At 40.5% G+C, this 17,044-nt stretch overlaps 1 protein-coding gene across 6 annotated transcripts in view; it reads right to left on the bottom strand.

The window, feature by feature from the left end:
- NFIA (nuclear factor I A) overlaps window positions 1-17,044 on the bottom strand; it is a 281,924-nt gene that overhangs the window by 45,534 nt on the left and 219,346 nt on the right. For 3 of the 6 annotated variants that reach the window (XM_035123743.3, XM_035123740.3, XM_035123738.3), the window contains exon 7: window positions 14,123-14,251. The exons of the other annotated variants lie outside the window; for them this stretch is intronic. In XM_035123743.3, the coding sequence (XP_034979634.1) occupies window positions 14,123-14,251 (129 nt within the window). The remainder of the gene's footprint in view (window positions 1-14,122; window positions 14,252-17,044) is intronic. 6 annotated transcript variants of the gene reach the window in all.

Genomic DNA, 17,044 nt, shown 5'->3' on the forward strand with positions numbered 1-17,044 from the left:
CTACTCTAAGTAAAACATATATACTACCCTATATTTATTTTCCCCATGAAGAAATAGCTCATACTAACTGCTACAACACACCCAGTAGTGACAGAAATCCAGCTACATATTTGGAGCCCAGATTATCATAGAAGTAGATAACTAAACCTGCATGGTCGCTGAGGGTACAGACCTTTTCCACCTCCAGAAAAGAGCTGTCTAGGTGCTAAACATGACTTTGTCCCAAAATACATTCACTTTGTAAAGTCAGCCAGTAGTAGCTATTCTGTTTATATAAGCATCTTACAATATCCTAAAACATCACTTCTTATTACCGGTAGCTAGAACAAAGGAAGCTGCCTTCTGCATATCTCATCTACCACATTGAGCATCTAGCTGCTCGGACATGTTGCCATGTTAAAATCTTACCCTACAATTATTTCGAACTACATAACTGCTTCATTTCCAGACTCTGTACAAGTCTCCAAACTCACCTGGGCACCATCTATTCTTTAGTTTCAAGCTGTGCTAAACCCTGCTTCTTGCTCTGATTCTGACCATGCACACACCCTAGCTTTCTTTCTATCCATCTTCTATGACAAGCCCACCCAACTATATCAATTTCCTTTTTTATTCTGTTTTATTCTGTTATTCTGTTTCTTTAAATCCAGCTCGACTACAAATTGGAACACCAGTTGCAAACTAAAGGGACTGGGCCATGACTTTGGCTAGGCCCTTTCATTTGGTAATTGAGCAGACTGCTAATTGTGACAATAAGCACTGTCTTGATCATAGGCTTCTTGGCCAAGTGAGGCATAACCAAGCCACATCCTGAGAATAGTTCGGTTTCTATTTGTACGTGTTCAAACAGCAAATGCTAAAACAACAGCTCCTCTACCTACACTGAATGAATGGTAACAAACCTTGCAGAATTTCTTCTTTTTTCCTTTTCCTGGAACTGAATTGAGTATGTTCTACAGTCCTCATCATATGTTACCAAATAATAACTGAGTATTTCTACTGAGAAACTGTAATTCTCATTACTAGATGAAATGTTTATCACTGCCACACTCAGAACTCAAAGTTGTAGTCATCTAAGCTCTACTTAGAGTACAATTGCTGAAATTAATGGACACAAGTTAGTTGTGCTTATTAAATTCACTATGTCTACTCCGAGTTGGACTAGCATTGGCTACAACCCTAAAATCCCCATGTTTATCACCCCATGTTTGCATGTTGCAGCTTAAAGATCTGTCAGGCGAATAATACATGTGAAACGATGTGTCCAAAGATGTTACATTAATCAGGAGAAAAATCATAAAATTGTAATGCCTTTAAGCCATTGTATAGCATGTGCCGTTCTCACTTTAAACAGGTTTATCCTCACTTTCCTAGTTTTTCACTACCTCTGTATACAGGTATGGTGAGAAAGACAGGGTCGGTGCAGTTATATATTTTTTTGTGATTTGTCAATTGTTCTGCAACAAAAGAATCCTATGATTTATTGCACAATTTGTTATCATTATAAAAAATAATTAACAATAAGTGGCTTATGGTACCAGGGTATGCTGGTCATAAGTCATTAAAAATAATTACCAAGGATACCCTAACAATAAAGCAAAATGTTGCAAGAAGGGGGTAGTGATGTCAAATAATAAAATATGTGTTGGAATGTATCTAAATTAAAATGTAAAGATTTGTAAACGGTAAAACTGGAGCATTATCATTACAAAGTAACCTTAAAAGTTGCTCTGAATCTGTTTCTCTCCAAATAAAGAATTCACTTTCAATCTGAAATACTTAACATAAACAGTTCTATACTAATATTTTGTCGACTTCTCAGCATCTCTCTGATTTCCTACTGTAACTTTGCATAATACAGTATAAGAATTCTATTAATATGAATTCCTTGAACTGGCCCAGTATGCTCATTCTCTATGACTGACTAATTTGGTGCCATGTTTGCTTTGCAACAATGCTGCAGGATGATGTCTGTTTAGTTCAGTACTGTTTACACTCACTGACAGCTGCTCTGCAGTGGTACCTATTTATCTACTTGCATTGGTATGCTTTCAAACTGCTAGGTTGGCAGAAGCTGGTACAGAGCAACGGGAGCTCACCCCGTCGCACTGATTCGAACTGCCAACCTTCCAATCGGCAAGCCCAAGAGGCTCAGTGGTAAAACATTTCAGTTCAATCTTATGCTTCCTCTTTGGTAACCAGTGTAACCACAATACTGACCTTCACGGAAGCATTTATAAATTATATTGTTTTAATATTGCAGCATGTTTTCATTTAGTAATTCTGCATCATAGGAAACAGGGATGTTTGTCCCTCCAACATAACTTCCACCCAGCAAATGCTCAGAAAGCCGCACCCATAATTTTAAACCAGTTTTGATGAAAGAGGGGGAGAAAGTAACAGAAGCAGCATTTTCTGGAAATACCCCATACTATTTGACCCCAGTGTACCAACCTTCTGCATTTTGCCTTCACTGGAACTGTATCTGCCATCAAAACCAGTCATAGAAAATGCCACCCTGTCTCTTCCTCTGCAGCCCACTCTCCTCCTACTCTACTGTACATCTGCTTGGTGGAGGGTGGGGAGATTAAAGGAAGCTGGACAGGAGTGGCAGGCAGGAAGCAGAGGTGGGGGCAAGCAATGTGCTCTGGAGACATCTACATGGTTTCAGTCTATTTCTGATACCCAAACCCCTGAATCATGACTCCTGAACTCTGTATCTGCTGCCAAGCCTATACTGTCACTTGCCCTGAACAAATATCCCTTTCTGACTTACACCTAAGAGCCTCTTTCTGCATGTGCTAGGTGGGAAGCAGGACACCTTACCCACATGGCAATGCTTGTCTTCCAAAACCTTCTAACATACCAAAACAGGCGAGGCTTACTCAATCTCTGTTTCCCCAACTTCTCAACCAGAACACTCCCTTCAGCTGTCTTCTTTTCTACTATTCAAAGGTGGCTCCCCTTGGTTCCAAAAAGCTGGAAACTGCAAATTTCAGTCTATACCCACTTTGGCAACAGTGCTCTTTATTTAAATTGGTTGGGAAGGAGGTGATAGGGCAAGGGGAAGGGCCTACCAAGGACTCCAATGTAATTTCCCAGTCCTTAAGATTACGGTATTTAGTCATTGTGTGGAGTGTGGTGGTGATGAGGGCCAGAGACTGCCTTTGGGGCTTTCAAACGCCAGATCAGGTCCCTGTTTAACACTAAGGTTACTTCATATACATTTGTAATTCTTGTAACTACTCTGTATGGAAGGCCAGTATTTTACCCTATCAATACTGCAGACAGAGCTTCAAACTGACAGCCAAAGTTGATGTGACAGATGGACGCAGTGTGTTTAAACCCAAATCTATCCTGGTTACATAGAAAGAAAATGATGGAGGGATCTAATGCCAACAGGAATATGGATGCACAGGTGAGGAGTACAGGCACACCTCTTTGTGCCCCCTCTCATGAAGCATCTTTTCTCCAAGGTCAGCTCAGTTCTGGAATCAGAACCTCAATGAGGACAGGTGTGCAGATGATACAAAATATTCAGTGTTGTTGGTTCCCCCCCCCCAAAAAAAGAGATATTGTGAGGAGCTCCACAATGATCTCTCCAAAGTGAGTAAATGAGCAATAAAATGGCAAATGCAATGCAACGTAACCAAGTGCATAAAATTATACATGGCATGAAGAAAGTGAATACAGAAATGGTTCTCTCTCTCTCTCTCTCTCTCTCTCTCTCTCTCTCTCTCTCTCTCTCTCTCTCTCTCTCTCTCTCTCTCTCCCCCCCCCCCCCCTCTCATAAAAGCCAAAGAACCTGAATGCTGGAAGATTCAGGACAGACTGAAGAAAGTATTGAGCAGTGAATAGCTAAACTATTTGACTCTCTCCCATGGGAGGCAGTGATGGCCACCAACTTGGATGGCTTTAAATGTGTTAGGCAAATTAATGGAGGACAAGGCCATCAACAGCTACTAGCCATGATGGCTATTCTATAACTATGGGAGCTGCATGGGATGGAATGGAAGCATGAGCAATTCCCATGTTCTGATGACAGAAAAATTCCCTGGGATGCTTTGTTTTCTTGGTTTTAGAGGTACAAGATAAAAGCAATGCAGATAAATATATCTAAGTTTATTAACAAATTCATTAAACATGAATTCCTCTTTCTAAAAACAGCAACAGCTAAGTCACAATGAAGCATGAGAATGTACCATCAGCTCCCTTTTTTTTATAAAAAAAGACCTAATTAGCCTCATTACAATTGAAAAGTATTTGTTAAAAGGCATTAAAGTGGAAACATTGTTGTAGTTCGCTTCCTTAGATACTTCCTTTTCAATCTTTTTGAGATGCTTTAGCTCACTGTGATCTGCAACCTCTCTCATAACATTAAAGCAAAGCAAGTGCCAGTTCAAATTATGTAAGATGTATCCCACCCTTTCTACCCTGAAAGTACTTGTTTTCAAAAATGACCGTATTAGAGTACTAATTGGCTAAGCCACCATGCTGGCTGATGTGAAATGCTTTGAAACGCTCTGCAACAGCTGTGTTGATCAGAAATAAGAAGAGTGACTTTTTAATAAGGAAAGCTGGCAGAAGGCCAGAAGTTTTGAAGGGAACTTGAACTTCTATATATATATATATAATAAAATTCAAGAGGTACAGAACAGAAGTATGAACCAACAGCTTGAAAAAAATTAAAGCTTTTGGGCACAATCCAGCTCCATTAATCAATGGTAGTTTTGCCACCGACTGACATGGGAGGTGGATCACAACTGGCTTCCCTACTCTACCTACATTCTACCAAATCTAAGATTAAAAGAAGCACCAACTAACAACAAGGCACCTCTGAAGAACTGAGGTTTTAAATATCGTTCTACCTTATTCTTATTCAAATGTGCAGTCCTAAAAAACCCTGCAGCCTTACACTTTCTGTCATTGAATGTAACTTTATATACACATAATTCCGATGAGCAACTAGTGGTAAATGAAAGACATAGGGTATGCTACTATTTACTGATTTATATGGAAACCAACTTAATTTAAGACTGCACACAGAATGATGTTAGGCTCCTATTCATTTATTTATTTTATTACATTTCTATCCCATTTTCCTCAAGAGCTCTGTGTGGCATACCCGTATTTCCTCCACCCCATTTTATACTCACAATAACCTTGTGAAAAGGAACAAAACAAAACAAAAATTCCTTCCAGTAGCACCTTAGAGACCAACTAAGTTTGTCATTGATAGTATGAGCTTTCGTGTGCATGCACACTTCTTCAGAGGTATCTGAAGGTGCTACTGGAAGGGGGATTTTTTTTTTGTTTCGACTACGCCAGACCAACACGGCTACCTACCTGTAACTTGTGAAAAGGGTTAGGCTAAAAGAGAGGGACTAGCTGGTTAACTCGTGGTTTCTGAAGGTGTGCGCTTTGGGGATAAGCATCTCTCTCTCTCTGCCAGGACTTCCTCAGTCAGACCATTTCTCCTTTACATGTCTATCTCTGTCATAACCTCGCTAAACTGCTCTTTAACCCTAAATGACATGCAAATGAGGATGGCCTAATTCTCCCCACAGAGGCAGAAGCTGGGATTCTGCACCCTCCCTTGTGCAAACAGTCTGTCTCTCCAGACTTTTATCTCTCCTATTCCAAAGTTTTTTTCTCCACGCAACCATGTTTAAATGAGGGAGGAGGCCTATGTGGGCTCGGATTTAGAGGCTGGTACCCTCTTGTGCCTAGCATGTACTCCTTTAGATAGAAGGGGCAACAGTGAACAACGGCAGCAGAGGTTGACATCTAAAGGGAAGCTGATGATCTGACTAAGGAGCTGGTATTACTGAAGCAAAGAGCTGAAGGAGGACTGCTAAGATGAGAGCAAGGTTCTATGGTGGCCTTCAACAAAGAACTATTGCCAAGTGATAATTGTTTCTTCAGCTTTACAGCAACCAGCTACCATACATTGGGCCCAGGCTGAAGACGATCAGACACGTTTCACTCAGTGGGGCACTCACTGGGCAACCTTTGACCAGTCACCATCTGTCAGCCAAATCCAACCCACAGAGGCTAGAGTAGTTGTGTAAGCAAGGACCATTAATGCCACCCTGAGCTTCTGGAGGAAGGGTGGGATAAAAATGTAACAAACTCTGCTGAAAAGATGGAAACTACTATGCATTGCCAAATGAATTGTTCAGGTATTTGGGTGAGTTCAATGGACTCCTGACAACCTCTTGAATAAAGAACATGGTAGATTAAGGCCTGCTGCTGCTGCAATTGTTTGTTTAGCAAAATTATACACTTTCTACTTACAGCTGTCACAAGGAACCTGGGGCTTCCCATATGTCCCTGGTCTCCAACTCCCATTAGCTCTAACCAGCATGACTAATGTTCAGGGGCGATGGGTGTCACCATCAAAAAGATCAGGTTCGTTATGCCTGATGTACTGAATACAGAAATATTTGTGTAGACCCACAGAATTCAATGGGACTTAAGTTAGTCATGGATTGTTTTCAATGAGTCTGCACTAAGCATGACTAAGTCTAAATCCAACCAAATATCTTATGTACTGTAGGCTCGTATTCAGACTGTCTGTACTGGGTTTCATATGTAATTAGTTGCTTCAACAATTCCCCCCCCAAAAAATAAATAAATTATTTCATACTTGAATGCAGTGTATTAAATAAAAACTTGTAAAATAATGTCATATATTTTGTTTGTACAATGATATAATTCTGCTTTGATACTAAAATGGGTATATTAATGGAACCAATAAATCCAGAGTGATAGATTGCTGCTAAGTTATTAGGAATCCTAGTCCCATTTTGAATATCAGTGTTTCTCCTCACTTCTATTCTGCAGATGGTAAGCTGATACTACATAAACATTGTTAAAGCTATAGTTGCATGGTACAGTAATTCACTTAACTTTAATGTGATTTATGGTTCTGTCAATACGAGAGGTTGGAAATCCTGAGCTCTGGTGCTTAAACATGGGTTCTGGATTTAAATATAATAATGGACTTTGGTGTGTGAATGTCTGAGCAGGATGGAAAATTTAGCATAAAAGGAAATTTAGCATAAAATACTACAGTTCAATACTCTGTTCAAAGCATACAGTTTAACTCCATGGACACATCAAAGAAAAGCAACGAAACTGAATATGTAATCAGCAAAAGAGCAGGCTAAATACTGTGGTCTACGGGTATTCAATTTTTATGTTATTATTTTAGATATGCATGAAATCCTATTAGTGTGTTAAAAAAAAACGCCTCCCTGTTCTTCCCCACTTCCCTTATATAGGCAGAATCAAGTCTCTTTTGTTAGGGTAACTTTAAATCTAGGTCCACTTTGTTAATCACCCCCATTCTTCTCCCTGCCACTTTTCCCTCAGGGCATTTTTGCCTCTTTAAAAGATTAAGCGACCAAGTCATCTTGTTGCTCTAACATGTCCTCAGTGGAACAACATATTAACACAATTCCTCACTAAAAAGGCCATCTCTAGAAGTTTGCTGCAGGGATGACAAATTAACCCAGCATGGTGTCCCACACATCTATCTTTGCACAAATTATTAGTGTAATAGAGCTTTTAGTTATGCATTTATCTAGCATTTTATTGAATGCTTGCATATAATGAAGCTAAGCAATCAGGATCCTTTACGAGGCAATCTCAGTGGGTGGCCTTATAGTTAATTTAGGGTAGTAGTCCTCTAAGCTGTTCACTCACATACAAATCAGTTAAATAAGCTACTCATCTAAATATTTCCTATGTCACAGGGCAACTCTTTAAAATCCAATAAAGGTAGAGTTTTAATTACACGGTTCTTGACTTTTATTTAGGTCTAGGTTTAACTGTTTGCCAGCGTCTTGCTTGCAGAGTGGAATGTAAGAGCACAAATACTGTAAGTCAGAACAGGGAAGAGTTTCTAATCAAATCCTATAGCAGTATCTTCCCCAACAGCTGTCATAATATTTAATTCAGTAGTCTTCAAACTTTTCACATCTGAGACACAGTTAAACATAAGCTATGTCCTGGGAACTCCAGGTTTGAGGGGGGGGCACTAGAAAAGTGGATCCCCTCCTATGTTGGTTGGACTCCTGTCCCTATCCCATGAGCAGGTAGCAGTTACATCCCACAAGGCACTGGGGCAATGCTTCTTCAGGCATTCTGGGGCATTGTGGGAAATTTAAGATAAGGAGCTGACAGAGGAGGCACCTGTACTGAGGCTGCCCAGCAGCTACTTGAGTGTGGGTGCTGGTGGTGAGCTCAATACCCATTTATATCAGGGGCTTTGCACAGTGTTTTTCTTTGGCAGTTTCTCACCCTCTCTCCCTGCAATTGCCTCTTATCTTCAAAAAACAAGCAAAGAGGAGAAAAAATAATTTGATGGATCAATTTAGGTTGGGCCTCAGGGCCCCACCAGTCGAAGATAATAGAAGATGAGTAGATGGAGCAACCACATATGGTAACCAAGCACTGTTTACTCTCCAATGACATTTTATGTTGTTGTTGGTTCTGAAACTGGTAGGCAGAGTTTCAGTTGGGCATGTGCTGATGATACACTATGGATGAAAATTTAGGAGAACAGCATCAACTGTAGCTCATCAATGTTTAAAAAGTCAACAATATACTGCAACAACTGCTATCCATTATTTTAGTCCTTCAGCTTCCCACAGCCCGACTGAAGGCAACTTACTTTTTGCCACCTGAAAGCACAAGATGCCAACAGGTCTATGACAGCAGATTCTGCAACAAGTTACTTCCTAGAGCTCTGACAAGATAACCTAATAGTCTTGAGCACACATGTTTGCTAAGGTGGCCACTTATGCAATGCCAAAAAAGAGGAAAGGCATATCTCCAAAAAACTGTTTACCATTCACAACAAGGTTTCTGTGCTCATCTCAAGAGTTCACAGAGTGGCAAGGCAAGGCCCAAACGAGATGTAAGACAAGGCAAGGTGGGACAAGGTTCAGATATGAATACAAGGCAGAGTTCAGGCTGTGCTGTGGGCAATATAATGCCCAGAAGTTTATCCAGCAAGAAACATGGCTTAAACTGAATCATTATATAGCAGTAGCAGCAGCAGGTGCAGCCCAATTGTCAGCCCCACGTGCTGCAAGATGCTGCTTTTCCTTAAACCAGGCTTCTCCAGTAATCTCCTACTGCAATGGAGAAGGGAAGCTTCAAGTTTTCCTGGGTCTTCTGCAGTGGAGTCCTTCTCAGAGGAGAGCAGCATCACATCTTCAGGGCAGGCGCAACTGGCCTCACAGGTTCACCTGAGAGCTTCGCCTGAAGTTGAGGAATCTGACTCCAGGACCATGATACTGAATATGATTAGAAACCCACTTCATATTTTGGTGCGATGTGCACAAAGACTCAAAGGATGGCCTTCATACTGGGAAATTGTGTGTGTGTGTGTGTGTGTGTGTGTGTGTGTGTGTGTGTGTGTGTGTGTGATATTTTGGTTTGTGCCCCCAAGCCCATCTTCCTTTTAACATCTCACATATTCAGAGCCAGTGAGAATTCAGATCTCAATACCCAGGCAGAAGAAAGTGGCCTGGCCCCTGCTTACAGACATCAGGGATCGAAGAGAATGCAGTTCTGGTTCCTGGTGTCAGTGATTTCAACCAGCTAAAATTATTAGTGGAAGAAGTCAGCAGGACAAAAGAAGATTTTTCAGGGCACTGGATGTTACTTCCAGGAATGTTTCAAATCAGCACCTTTCTCTTTAAAGATTTATTATTGGGAGGAAAATGGCATCTGGTGGAATCTGGTGCAGCTAAGCTATTGCTGCTGATTTCCCTGAGTTCCCTGAATGAACCCTGTGAGTTGGAATAAGCTGAAAGATAGTGACTGCCTCGCAATGATACAGTAAGCTTCATAGTTGAGTGAAGAAGGCACAAGACTAAATGCCCCTCACAAGAGGAACATAAAAGGGTTAAAATGCATGAGAAGAGCTTTAGTCAATGAAAGGCTCCAGCTCTGTTGTACTAGTGCTTATATTTCTGCTGGAAATTAGAAATTCACACAAACTAGAAGCACAGAGGTCCGTTTGAAACTATCTACTTCCTGCATGTGTGATTGGATGTACTGTATGACAGTTTGTTGTTGGAGCAGAGAATCGTGGATATCCATTCCACTTCTAAATTGAACGCTAGTATGATGCCTCATCTGCCTTGGATAAGTACAGACAAAGCAGGCAATAAAACACCAGGACTAGCACATACTACTCAGCTGATACTTTTGATAGGCAAACCCACACTCCCTTTCAGATGGCTACATCACAGCAGTGATGAATAATCGAGAGGAGCACCGTCTAGGGGCTCAGCTTCCCACATGCAGCTCTCTATAGCACAGGTGTTTGCTGGAGTCTTTGCCTTGCTGCTTTCTGTATGAGAGCCATGGCTTTCCTGCTGTTTCATTCAGCGACCCTTTGTAGCAGCAAGATAGTACTGTGGAGCTATGTCCATGCATCTGGTGCTTTGCAAACAAAAGTGTTTTAGAAGTGAAGAAAACTGGACTGCCAGGTAATTTTGTCCAAGCTTAAAAAATGTTTGCAGAAGGTGTTTGCATATATGCATCAAATGAAGTTCCAACTGTAATGTTTTAGGCTAAATCCACAGGCAAATTCAGGCTGCATTCTTCATTATTATTAAGATGCCTTCAGTACACAAGTGCTTTAGGGAGTAACACACAAAAAAGAGAACACAGGTCTCTGCCCCAAGAGGATTACAAGCTATATTTCAACATTTGGTAAGGAAAGAAAATCTGAAAAGTCTAGAAAAAGGTGGACAGTGAAAAAGTCACACCGAAAGGGAGCTGTACATGAGATAATAGGGAAAGGGGACAAATGCAAGTAGGAATTAAAGTTACAAGTGCTTAAGCTTTGTTTCAGTTGTTGAAAATACCCATACACCCTCTTTCTCTTATTCGATAAGATATAAAGCATTCATACACATCCTTTATGAGAATATCCACAGTATAGGATGAATCTAAGTAATGGTACATGGAGATTTTAATTTCCACAAAGTCTCCATCCCCCATGGCACAACAAACCCAAATACTGTAGCTTCATCATGTTTGAGCAGAAGGTGTCGTCTATGACCAATCTTCAGTCACAGACATATTGACATACATCAGGTTCTTAGTGTAGATATGCCATGTCTTGCCAAGAGATGTAGCCTTGATAACTCTATTAACTTCTATACACTTCTATAACTTTTATGGCCATTACATGTTCTCCAGCTTGTCAGCTCTACCTTTGACTGAGATTTTTATCTCCACATGCTTGGGGCTATTAACTTGTAGGGAACAGGGGTTCCTCTGAGAGGAAGGAGGGGGGAATTAATAAATAACAAAAATTAAAAGTGTACTGTATTGAGCAAATGCAAAACTAGTCCAGAAAGTTGCATGATTATTGGCAGCGAGCAATTTAATGGAGCCTCTTGAAATCTGACCAGGTGAGCATGAAATCCAGGGATAAGAATGCATAAATCCTCCTTAGGTTAAAATTGCTGTTGAAGGTTCTAAGATGGTTTGAGCCCATTGATGTTGAACAATGACACTTACTTGCTAAATCAGGGTCAAACTTCATGTTATGCTTAATGTGTAGCATGCATTTATGTCTCAATTTTTTCCTTTACCTAGTGGGGTCCTCCTAATTATCAGTACTTCAGTGTGTGGTGAAGGGATGTTATCCCTTCCCTACCCAGCTGTGACCCCTGCTGATAATTACCACCCCACTCCACCCCCAGGTTAGGAGAGTTGCTGCCTATGGAATCATAGGGGGATAAGGGGTTTATGATTGAGAAATCTGTAAAATAGGTGCACGTGATACATATTTGCTTTCTTCCCCCCCCCCACTCTGCAGTAGTTTGTTTTGTTTTGTTTTTTTGTTTTGTTTACTTTTTGATATAACCTTGGTACTTTCTATTATTTGCACACACAAGAATTAGAATTCTGGGGTTGCTGCCAATTACCAGGATGCTGCCAATTAGGGGTTGAGGTTGTGCAGACACACTGGTGGGAGTGCCGTATTGATTCCACTGGTGCATCTACACAACCCTGGCCTGGCCACCTCAACTAAGTGGCCAGTAAGTGAGTAATCAGTTGGTTTAACTAAGAACTTGCCACTGTGCATCTGAAAGACAAAATGTCTACAAAAGCCCAAAATTATACCTTGCTGCAGATGATCAAGGACTAGACTCTAGGGGGCACCTTGCCCCTTACTTCTGTTCAGGAAATTCCGGGGCAGGATGAAACTTCTAAAAGTTGTAAGAAAGTATGAAGTGTGGCACCTATACCTACTAGCACTGAATCCTAAGATCCCTAGAAGTGGCTCTATCCTTTAGCGTGGACAAATGTTTGCAAAGCCAGAACACTGTATCTGCTTGAAAGCTTTTTCTCGACCAGCGGCACTCAGATGGACCATCGTCACCATGTAAAGCCTGCCTATGCCACTTTATCTATGGCACTGCAATACTCTGGTGGAGCCTGGTCTAGGCTGCCCTTGAGTTTCAGGGGCAGACTTCAGAGTCAGCTGGCGTACAGCTGAATATGCTGTTAATGTAACTTTGATCCTATGAATACCTTTCTATTTTCACCAATTATCAGGAGCATTTTTAAAATGCATGCTTGCCTCCCAGCAACTTGCTACCTAATTAACTGCAAATAATTCCATTCTGCTCTGTCTGAATAATTTTGAAAGCCATGCAAAGTTTCAGAGTGGTGGCATCTTGCACACCAGTGCTATTTGGTGGGCTTTGAGTTTATACTAAAGGTATTGGAGCCACCTGATATCTATGTAGCACCTTAAAAGCCTTCTTTGAAAGCAGGGGTGGCTCACCTGGTTGCATGGAGGCTCAGCAATAACCTTTCAGCAGTGAAGTCACTGCTGCTTATCAGGAGAAAGTGAAGAGGAAGCGGGGGGGGGGGGCAGGGCAGGGCAGATACATTGGCGGACAGACCTGACCTCACTGCTGCTTCAGCCCTCATGTAATTGGCCATGATTCTGCAGCCTTTAGCTTCCCCTTTTATGTACAAACTTTTCAAAGTTCTGAAGAACTCTAAAGCTTGCACACTATTTTCTGATACTTTGGTTGGCGTACATATAGTGCAATTTACTAGTGCAATTTATAATACTATAATACTATAATACTAGTGCAATTTAGAGGGCAATAAGGCTGTACTCCTATACCTACCTATCTGGAAGTAAGCTCTATTGAACCCAGTGGGGCTTCCTTCTGAGAAGACATGTCCAATATGAACAGCTTGTTTATCAAAAAATATATACCAAGGAAGCGTTACATGTGTAACAGGTTAGTATGTCCAACAAACCAAAATGCTGCAGGAAGAAGCATAATTCTATCACAACTGGCCGTTTTATTTTGTGATCGTCTGGGATAAAAGCTATTAAAAGCAAAAGTTTATTTATGAATGCCACTAAGCAGGGGAGAAGGTGTTTTTTTAAAAAAAGTTCCTAGGTGCAAATTCCTCAAATTTTGGATGACTCAGAAAACAAGTGATTTCCTCACCTTGTTACTAAGCACAGATGTAGTCTTTATGAATTAACTAAGCAGCATTCTTCATTTTCTGTTTCAATCTGAAGAGCTATTTCTAACCAATTATTCACCCCTTGGAAACCGAGCAGTCAAGTGTTTTATTTTAAGTCACCCACAAATACACTGATGAAAACTAACTAAGCTACTAAAAGTTATCTAAAACCTTAAAAGACGATGGCGATGAGGGCCTATGGACTGGAACAATGAATCCTACAAACTGAATACAAAATGTCACACAATGCTAAACCAGGATTGTTGAAAGATTAAAATGATGAAGCAATAGAATGCATAGCTCCTTGCTGAACGAGACACAGTGAACACTTAAGACTTACACCCCAAAATATGAAAATATAATTCACTCTGAATCAAAACACAGCCACGCTCCTTCTTCAGATTGACTCCTAGGCAATCAAAACCACTTTAGATCAGACTAAGGTAATCAGACTAATCTTTGTTTACTCTCTTTCCAAAACCTTCAGGCACTTGAAATAGCAACTTTATCCATATAGCACACCCTGATGGCTAGGGGCACCATGGTTAAAGTCCAAGCCCATTGGTGCACTTTTGTCAGGCCTCACCTCTGGGTCCTGTAATGACAGGTCGATGATGCTGTGTGAATGCCGTTCCAAGGGAGGAGGTCTGCGAAGGCGAGGGACTGCTGAAACCAGACTTCTCTGACTTCTTTAATGGAGTTGGCGAGGGCATTCCTGGCAAGAATGATTGATAAGTGCAATTTAATAATGCTAGGTCATGGAACAACAGCCTATGCATTGTGAAAGGGGGTGAGAAAGCAGATAGAAAACTTAAAGGACAAATTAAATTGCATACAACAGCAAGCTTGAAGGTTCACTTTTATTTATGATTGTCTTTGGGGGCAAAGGCTAGCCATCAATGGCATGAAGAAATATATATTAAGATGCATCCATATATATATATATATATATATATATATATATATATATATATATGAGGGAAACTTGCTGACATGCTACAGGTAGGTAGCCATGTTGGTCTGATGCAGTCAAAATAAAAAAATCCTTCCAGAAGCACCTTAGAGACCAACTAAGTTTGTCATAGATATGAGCTTTCGGGTGCATGCACACTTCTTCAGATACACTGAAACAGTTTCAGTGATACACTGTTTCAGTGTATCTGAAGAAGTGTGCATGCACACGAAAGCTCATACCTATGACAAACTTAGTTGGTCTCTAAGGTGCTACTGGAAGGATTTTTCAATTTTGTATTGTTTTATTTTGTTTTGCTGACATGTTATTAATTAGCATTCTTATTAGGCCCTATTCTTTACATTTTTTTCAAACTACAGTAGGTGCAGTGTTTAGATTTTATATATACATTTATATATATACATTTTAAAGAGATTGTTCTGGTGTTGAATGTCTCAAACTGCCCAGAGTTTTGAAACCACAGAGGCTGAACACCAAGAGTAGATCTGCCTCCTGCCCACAGGTTCCTGCTTCTGTTAAACCCTTGAGTGAGAGTGAGGTGAAATGTACATATATCCTGGCAGCAAGGGTAGGAAAGGTCTGGGGATATGCACAAAACTGAGACAGTGTTTTGGGAACTGGGTGGGTGGACTGGATGAATGCCTTGAAGAGTTCCAGATGTTTCTGCAACGTTAAAGGTTTCTGAGTTACAAACAGCATCCATTTCTGAGGTTCTATTGTGTGGGAGATTTTTTATTTTTTAAAAAATTAAAGAGCCTTTTAGTGTAGTGCAACCTGAATGGTATTTTATAATACTGAAATTGTTTGTTTGTTTTAAAACTTACCGCTAATAGAGGCTTTCACTGGAAAAAAATATCTTTCACAGAAGTGAAGACCCTCTTCTGACATTGGTCCTATTAGCATCAAAGCTGATGATACATAGGAAACTACACTATGCCAGGGCAGATTTGTCCATTCATCTCAGAATTGCCTCCTTTTAACTGGAGATGCCAGGGACTGAACCTTAGACTTCCTGCATGCAAAATGTGTGCTCTATCACTGAGCTATGGCATGATATGACTGATGGGGTTCTATCCAATGCTGATGTCCTGCTACTTGCACAATAGAAGCTCTCTCCTCCAGCCCCATCCCATACACCCTCAAAATCTGCTCCTGAGGGTTTGGGGACCATCCCCCGAGCAGATTTTAGGGGTTCATGGGGAAAGGAGAGGAAGGGAGGTTCCACTTGCCAAGTGTTGGATACAAACCATTAATTTTATGTCGGTTTAATATCAAGTCTGTAGTCTGTACTTTGTGCATACAATTTATCCATAATAAATGAATGTTCCGTTTAAAAGATCTTTGATAAACAGAGGCTACAGACAACACACTTTTTTATCATTTTGGTGTCTGTATGCACAAGCACGTATGCACAAAAAGAGAGAAGCAGCATTATCAAAACAGAAAATCAGTGAGGTAATTTAAAAAGCAGACTCCCTCCAAGCAATGAGAATCCTGTATTATTACTGTATTCTTTATAATACACATGTTGCTGGGATGAACTGGGATTAACTCCCAGATAAATATGCACAGGATTGCAGCATGTGTATTATAACAAATACATTAAAAGGACAGGATTCTCATTGCTTGAAGGGACTTTACTTCTGAGTAGACATGAATAGGATTGTGCCATTAATACCTTGTATGGTTTTCCTTTCAAACTGTTGGCATTTCCTAATTCTACTACTATATTAACTGATGTGTTGGATTTTATTGTTTTAAATTACTAAACAATACAAATCTGATTGTTATAGTTTGGATAATAGCATTTTTACAATGGGCAGGTACAAACATCTGTACAAACAGTGTAAAGTTCACAGTCAAAATTTGACAGAACAGAAGTACACTGGGTCAAAAAGTTATAAGGCCATAGTCCAGGCATAGGCAAACTTGGCCCTTCAGATGTTTTTGGCCTACAACTCCCATGATCCCTAGCTAAGAAGACCAGTGGTTAGAGATGATGGGAATTGTAATCCCAAAACATCTGGAGGGCCAAGTTTGCCTATGCCTACATAGTCACTCAACCTCACACAAGGCAATTCTAATCATTAACCTATGTAGTGATAGCATAGCTGCCAAGTTATCCCTTTTTTAAAGGGATTTTCCCTTATGCTGAATAGGCTTCCTCGCGAGAAAAGGGAAAACTTGGCAGCTATGAGTGATAGCAAATATCAGCTGTTCTCCTTGTGGCTGCTAATTGGCTATATCAGCTATGTTTTAGCGGTGCCATCCTATGCAGTGCATGTTTACTTGGAAGTAAGACACAGTGTTCAAGGAGGCTTGCTTTCTAGTAAGTGCTTTCTAGTAAGTTCACGATACAGTCTAAATGTGGTCAAGAAGAGCAATTCATATTGAGATTACTGAATTACAGAAACATGAGGTCAAGTGTTCATGGCCAAAAATTTCTGAGGGGCATCAGACTGAGTGAAACGTCTTTGAATGATAGCTGGTATAGCATAGTGGCTAAAATATAGTCCTATTCACATTTACCTGGGA

This window comes from Zootoca vivipara, chromosome 7 (genome assembly GCF_965207765.1).
Source record: "Zootoca vivipara chromosome 7, rZooViv2.hap1.1, whole genome shotgun sequence".
NCBI lineage: Eukaryota > Metazoa > Chordata > Lepidosauria > Squamata > Lacertidae > Zootoca > Zootoca vivipara.